This window comes from Ananas comosus, linkage group 14, assembly GCF_001540865.1.
Source record: "Ananas comosus cultivar F153 linkage group 14, ASM154086v1, whole genome shotgun sequence".
Classification (NCBI taxonomy): Eukaryota; Viridiplantae; Streptophyta; class Magnoliopsida; order Poales; family Bromeliaceae; genus Ananas; species Ananas comosus.
Window position 1 is genome coordinate 10,603,278 of NC_033634.1, and position 7,224 is coordinate 10,610,501.

A 7,224-nucleotide genomic window follows, 5' to 3' on the forward strand; every position below is an offset into this window, starting at 1 on the left:
CCCTTCGACTGGACCAAATCTGGACCTAATCCAGGTAAGGTCAAAAATAAAATAATAAAATGAAAAGTGTAACAAAAATAAAGTGAACCGGGTTCACGCGCGCCGCCGCCCGGCTCGGCTCGTTCCGTGTATTTAGACAAGAGCTCCACTCTCATCACTTCCCAAGTAATAACAATGAGAATAAAGAAGTATATAAACCAAATCAAGTGAGGGTCTCTTTCCAATGTGGGACTAAACACCACATGAAAAGAGACCAAAGCTTGGGCTCCCAGGCAAGGCCCATTGACAGTGGGCTGCCCACAAAGTCCAAAGATCAAATTTAAGTTTTAATACATATGGGCTTTTGAAGAAGTTTTAAATCACTTGTTTTAAAATCAAAATACTAACATATTACAGGTGCATGAATAAGTTTTCGGAAAGGTTAATTGCATATTTGTCCCTAACCGTTACTATATTTTAATTTTAGTCTCTAATCTTTTTGGAAAAAATGTATGGGAACTCCTCGAATGCAGTCGATTTGAAATTAGATACCTCAATGTTATATTATTTATTTATTAACTCTTTCTAGTTGAGATTTTATACTCAAGTTATGTTCAAAATTTTATTAAATTTAATAACTTTATTAATTATTATTGATTAGTTTTATTTGCTAAAATATAATTAAAGTTATTCAATTTGATAAAATTACCAATGAATTTGATAATTTTTCTTTTTCTTTTTTTCTTTTTTTTTGCCCCCCTAAAATCACTTAGTTTTCAAAAAGCTAGAAGTTGAAGCAATTCAACTTAAAAAATAAAAGCTGAGGTATGTATTACTTTTTGTCAAGGGAATAGTGATTTTCTAATAGCGATTTATCTTTTTTATCATTTTATTTTACCAACCACACAATTTAAACATATGTACCTGATTACTATTACTAATACAATAAGAATTAGGTTGGAATACTATTAATAGTATTTAAACTCTTTTGCTATCGAGTTTTTAATCCCTAAATAAAAAAATTATAGAGTTAGAATAATAATGGTCCTCTAAGGATTTAGTGATGATTCACTTAAAGTTGAGTGAGTGGTTAGTTGAATAGTACGATCTAAATGGTAAAATTAATTAAAATGTAGATCTAATGGCTAAAGACTCGATAGTAAAAAAACTCAAATACTATTAATAGTATTCCAGCTAAACTCGTAAAATAAATACTAATTTACTTTAAAATTTCTAGGGTAAACTTCCAATTGCCCTTTGTGGTATAGCCTCTTTTTTTTTTTCATATTTTGCCACCATAGAGTTTCAAAAATTACATTGAGCTATTGTTTAATTTTGTTTTTATTTCACTATAAAAGCCTGATAAAAAAAAGGTGGCATTATATTTTTTTACAAGCCAAATTATCGCGAGCTTCACACTGTGATATCTTTTACAGAAACAAAGAGAATATTTTTTGCATCCTAATTTTTTACCCTTCTAGCAATCACAAGCAGAAGAAAAAAAAAAAGAAAAAAAAAAGGACCTATTTGGAAGCAGGAAATGAAAGAGCGAGGAATATGTGAGTTTTGCAAACTCGACTAAGTTCCCCACCCAACAAAAGCCCAAAACACGATATCCCAATAATTATGAGTCAGAATTCGAATGATCTCCTAACTTCAGTGCCGAAATAAAGACCAACGCTGACACAAATTTTTCGGCATCTCACAAGTTCACCCTCCGAGATCCGAAGAGACAAGCAGCCCAAAGCTTTTCAAACAATGTTCATAGTAAATGTTTGTCTCCCTTCAAATTATTCTTTCTTGTGCTTGTTTTAGATGCGGGGCAAAGCCACCAACAACAGGGTTTGAATGAAAATGTCTCAGATGCTTCTCACAACTTGAAATCAGTATATTTTTACCCCTCCTTTTCACAACTTGAAACCAGTGTGTTATTTGCAGCAGAATCAGTTAAAAAGTTCAAATGCCTTTTGAGGACAACGTGTAAAAATCACAAATCGAACCTTTGGAAACTGTCTCATGTATCCGTAGCAGTTTTTCAGAGATTAACATTTGAAATAGCCTCACCGAATTTTCTGGAGCCGAAGTTCATCTACAAACTAACAATAAGCTTTTCTACTTCTTTTTCTATTCGCTGTTTTTTATTTTTTTTTAAATTCCATTTTCAATTTTACTTTGTTTACGGTCACTCGATACCTCGTTGGAAATTGCGTTTGGAGTCTAAATGACCTCACCTGCGAGTTCTAGTTCGACTTTGTATTTCTCTCCACATCGGCATTCGACAGTATCTGAAATTCCCTGCAGAAAAGGATAATAGTAGCTAATTCCACCATTATTTCGCCGTTGTAGATAAACACCACAGAGCACGACTACGATGGCGACAACTAATCGACATGAACCTAGAGTGTAATCAGAAATGGTTATCTATGTTGTTTTTTACAAGGAATGTTACCTTCATTTGATTAATCCGATCTTGAAGAGATTCTGTGTACTCGGTTTCACCAGATTTATCGCATAACAAAGCATTATGTTCTGCTTCCAAAGCGCTCAAATCCATTTCCCGAAGCTCGCGCTACAATGCACCGAGAAAAAAGCATAAACCATAATGTAAATGAAAAGATAGCTTGGAAAATTAAATATTGAACAGCGATGATACGATTCAACTCACAGGAAAACCACCTATTGCATGCTTCACCTGCTCTATGAGCTGTTTGTTCTGTTAAAGGCAAACATTACTTCTTTTCGGGATGCTTAACTGAACAAACAATTTACTGGAGAGGTAAAATAAGCTAAAATAAAAGAACGCCAACCCTAAGTGATATATATTAGGGCCTACATTTTGACGAGCAAAGAGATATGTATTGCCATTGTAATATAAGCGGAGAGAGGCAAAGGGAAATAACATGCTAGTTGAAAGAGGATAGTACATAGGTCTCGCTATATCTCAATGTGGCAGTTGAAACCCGTGATATTTATAGGGGATTCCCTATATTTTAGCCTTATTAAAAATGCAGCATGGTTAGCTAATAAGAGAAGAAGATAGTCAATACTCGGCAGTTTTCAGAAAGAAGCGCGATTTTTTTTGTTTCTAGTTCTTCCATTTTAAGTTTTGTGGACTCCAGCTGAATTGTCAGTTCCTTTTGCTTCTCAGTCATCTGAAGTACCTTCAATAAGAGACATTGATGAAGAAATTTTATTACGAAATGCTACTAAAAGTACTTAGCAAATCAGGTCATTTTCTCCATATTCACCTGTAAATGAAGTGCACAGTCCATACTTCCTGCATAGAGTGGCATTTCATTAATCAACAGAGTGAAAATGTAATTATCTGCAAATGAAGTGTTAAAGACACAGACAACCAAGATTTTTCAAATGAAGATATCTGTCCGAAACCGACAGACACATTAGTTGAGCTTAGGCTTTTTTTTTTTTTCCTTCTTTGAAAAAGAAAAAGAAGTACTCATCAACAGAAAAAAAAGGACCAAGATTTCCTCAATCTTCCTGTCTTTTTTCCTTTTCTCACTCACAAGTGAGTAAGAAAGATCTCATACCTTCGATCGAGCCTTGCATACTGGGAATATTCTCAACCTATTGCAGTAAGCTCATTTGAATTAGTAGGCAAAAGTAATGTCATGGCTACATGGGAAGAAAAATGGTCACTAAATAGCGCTTTATCAAAGTATAAACTATTTTGGACACTAAAATGTTTCGTTAATCTACAATTCCATCCAACAAAAAAAAAATCTTTGGAAGAACTCAACTTGACAAATAAAGTATTGGTAATGGCACAAGTGATAGCAATGTTTGCAGGTAACATTATAGAATAAATGGTTGGCTATAATGGGCTTTTCAAGGAGGGAGCTCTTTTATTGACATATTAAGCTTGTTGATGCCAAACTTATGGAGACAATAGGAGCTTTTATTCACTAAAGAAAGGATAGACTATTGAGCTACTTGTTCCCCTTCAGTATACTTTCTACTCTAAAAAAACAATATATATATTTCTTCGAAAAGAATGAAAGCTTACTGGTTCAATATTTACTGGCATCTTCTGCGTATGGGAGTGAAACCAGTCCTACAGAAAAAAAGAGAAAAAAAAAAAGTGCATAATGACTGGAGAAATACAAGACAAATGAAGGGCAAGCGCTCAAAGCTCTTGAAAAATATAATTAGCTGGTCAAAAGAGCTGAACAGGACTACACAGAAGATAACCTGTTGCTCTTGCAGCTTGTAATTCAATTCTTCTTCTGCTTTTTTGTAGTATGATCTATAATATTAAAATAAAAAAAAAAAAAACATTCACTAATTTATGTAAAGTGTAATACAAAGTTTTCTACGAAAAGTACCTTTTCTCCTTTAGTATTCTTTCCATGCTAGCAATTTCCTGATGAAGCAGCTCCAGAGTCTGCAATTTAAAGAGAAGCCTTTCAAACCACCGTATTTACTACTAGTCAACAAAATTGAGGTTCCAGCAGAAGCTTCTAACCCACAGGAAGCATAGACCAAATGCTCAACAGATAATAATATCTTTCATATAGTCACTGTAGAGATACTACCAAAAGAAATATATCAGTAAAGTATCACATCAATTTCAAGAAAGGGAAGAGAATAAGGAATCTGTCTAACAGATTATCTGCAACAAGTAGTTTTCCCCAAAGAATAGAGGTGGCATGGTAACTACTTTATGCTTCAGGTTTCATGCAGGTTCTCAAATAAGCTATATCTCTGTCACGTTGTCTTTGTTGGGTTGCTCAGAATCAAATGATTAGCTTGCTTAATCTATCTAAACAAATGTCATCTGGACATGATGGCACAATCATCCTACTCGCAAAAATGGAATGTACGTGAAACTTTCGTACATTACTTAGTAATCCAAAGATGAAATGTAAAACGTAAAATGGTTCTATAAATCTATCATCTTCCATAACAATGAAGGGATATTAAGAACACGGACAAAGCCTCATTTATTCTTCCTGAAGTAGCACCTCAAAATAACCAAATCATTTAACTAAGCAAAGCATGGGTTGAAATCAGACATTTCCTACTTGAGCAGCGTTTTGAACATTCTTCATGACCAGCAATATAAGGCATAATTGCCAGATTAGTATCTACAGATTAGTATCTCACACATATTGATCAACCGGTGCTCGGATGCCTTGATATTAACTGATAATCATCCTAAGTGGTCAGGAAAAGCTCCTTATACCTAGACAAAATGTACATCGAAATGCTAAGCATGTATTATTAACTCATTCTATCAAAAAAGAAAGAATTATTAAATACAATAAGAAACACCCTTTCCAGCCGAAAGCAGATATCCTAATATCGGAAGGAAAACGAGTTGCTTCAAAATAAGATGGTGACCAAGTATTCCGAAGGGAAACTAAGATAAATAGATCGGCCCATATTCAAGTTTAGGTGAATATCAGTTCAATTATTCACATTGAAACTACAAAGCATGCATCTTCATATTTCTAAGTACATTTAATCAATGCAGATAAGAAGCAGCAAGTTAGAACAGAACAAGAACAAAACCACACCAGTAGCACATTTCCCATATGCTTTTTGGAAACAAGACAAGAGAATAATAATATTAGCACATCAATATATCATGGACAAATAGAAACGGAAAACATGATAAATAAAAACCTGTTTAAGGGTGGAGCACTCAGTCTGCAAGGAGGTTATCTTTCTCTGCTTTTCAGCTATCTCCAAACCAACCACTGCCTTCTTTTTGAGCATCTCCTCAGCTTCCTCATTAAGTTGCTTTGTCTCTGATCTTACTGCAAAGCCCATAATAACCAATCAATAATAGGTAGGAAAAAGAATAAAAATAAAAGTTATATAATTTTGTGGCCATTAATTTTAACAATGATTCCCCACCTAGGGATGTCATCGAACATGGATATCAAACATTGAGACAGTTTTAACCGAAGCTAGATGACGATGGTTTTGGTCATAATGATGGTTTCAATTTTGGTTTCGGTTTTGATTTTCGCTTACACTACAATCGAACATGAATTCAAAACCGAACCCGAATCCATATAAAAACGTATTATATACATATGAAAATAAAAAAATAATAATAACTATCGAATTTAACTGTTAGTAAGCTTTAATGATTTAATTTACTATTGTAGTGTAATAAGTGAATTCCGATATTCGATTCCAAATACAGAGTTCGGTCTTTTTACTGGCTAGGGTTTTGGTTTTAAATGTCCACAACTGTTCGGAGTCGGATTCAGTTTTGAATTTTGCAAAAATCGTCCCAAAATAGGTTTCAACAAGCCACTGGGTGTAGCATTGCTACCATGAGCATAGTAAAGAACACTTCGTGACATAGTAAAGAACACTCGCAGAATGCTCGAGTGCGCATTGATAAGGGGGCTTGCTAACATGCTCCATACGCAGATGCTAACGTGCACGGCCCTCCTCGGCTATCGTGCACTGAGGAAGAGAGGGGGAGCATCTCCACACCCTTCTCTCTCATCCCAACCCCAAGAACACTTCGTAATCCCTCCCCATTCGCCAATTCGCCATGATCTCTCCAACATACACCCAAATCACACACTCTTGCTCCCACCAACACGTACAAAAAGACACGATACAGAGAAGAGGAACAAGAAGAAGGGACGAACCTAGATTGAGATCGCTCTCGAGGGCGACGATCGCGGTCCTCTGCTTCTGCTCCTCCGCGGATCTCTTCACCGCCTCCTCCTCCACATCTGAAACCAACAATTTCGCAAGATCAAGCTCAAAAACCGGAAACCGAATCGAACCGAACGAAAACCCTAAAAACGCCATGAAACGCCATGAGAGGGGATCGAGCTCGATTGGAGCTCAACGGGAACAGAGAGGAGTGGTCGATACCGTTCACGTAGGATCGCAGGGTCTTCATGTTCTCCAGGTAGTGCTCCATCTCCGATCGCGAGAGAGACAGAGAGAGAGAGAGAGATGCGATGGGAGGAGGGAGACGACGACGACGACGACGACGACGACGACGACGACGACTAGGAGGAGGCGGGGGAAGGAGCTGGAATTTATAGAGGATTAATTGTACCGTTGGTCCCTAACATTTACTCTTTTTCGCATTTCGTCCTTAATCTTTTTTTCTTAGTTTCAGCTGTTCCATTTTAGTAACTTTTATATATTATTCCACTTAAGTTTAATTATCTCAATTATCAAATATTTTTTAATTAATTTTAGTGAAATACGCTACGCCAACTCTAATAAAATCATGCCTATTTA

At 35.7% G+C, this 7,224-nt stretch overlaps 1 protein-coding gene across 4 annotated transcripts; it reads right to left on the reverse strand.

Annotated features, from left to right (window-relative positions):
• On the reverse strand, window positions 1,956-6,966 carry LOC109720053 (liprin-alpha-3). Of its 4 annotated transcripts, none has more exons than XM_020246928.1 (12): window positions 6,847-6,966; window positions 6,615-6,701; window positions 5,626-5,759; window positions 4,323-4,381; window positions 4,189-4,243; window positions 4,004-4,051; window positions 3,528-3,564; window positions 3,228-3,256; window positions 3,027-3,131; window positions 2,645-2,692; window positions 2,429-2,548; window positions 1,956-2,274 (listed from the first exon to the last, which is right to left on the reverse strand). In XM_020246928.1, exons 1-12 carry the CDS (start codon window positions 6,893-6,895, stop codon window positions 2,197-2,199), a joined length of 849 nt encoding a protein of 282 aa, XP_020102517.1. In that variant the 5' UTR covers window positions 6,896-6,966; the 3' UTR covers window positions 1,956-2,196. The 4 variants fall into 4 exon arrangements, with proteins under 4 accessions (XP_020102517.1, XP_020102516.1, XP_020102519.1 ...); XM_020246927.1 differs by having other exon boundaries at window positions 3,027-3,140; XM_020246930.1 differs by lacking the exon at window positions 3,027-3,131.

Coding starts and splice junctions, on each gene's coding strand:
- LOC109720053 (XM_020246927.1), bottom strand. CDS start 6,895: ATGGAGCACTACCTGGAGAACATGAAGACCCTGCGATCCTACGTGAAC. Junction 5,760..6,614: donor CGAGAGCGATCTCAATCTAG/GTTCGTCCCTTC, acceptor TGGGCTTTGCAG/TAAGATCAGAGACAAAGCAA. Junction 2,549..2,644: donor ATGCAATAGGTGGTTTTCCT/GTGAGTTGAATC, acceptor GGTGCATTGTAG/CGCGAGCTTCGGGAAATGGA.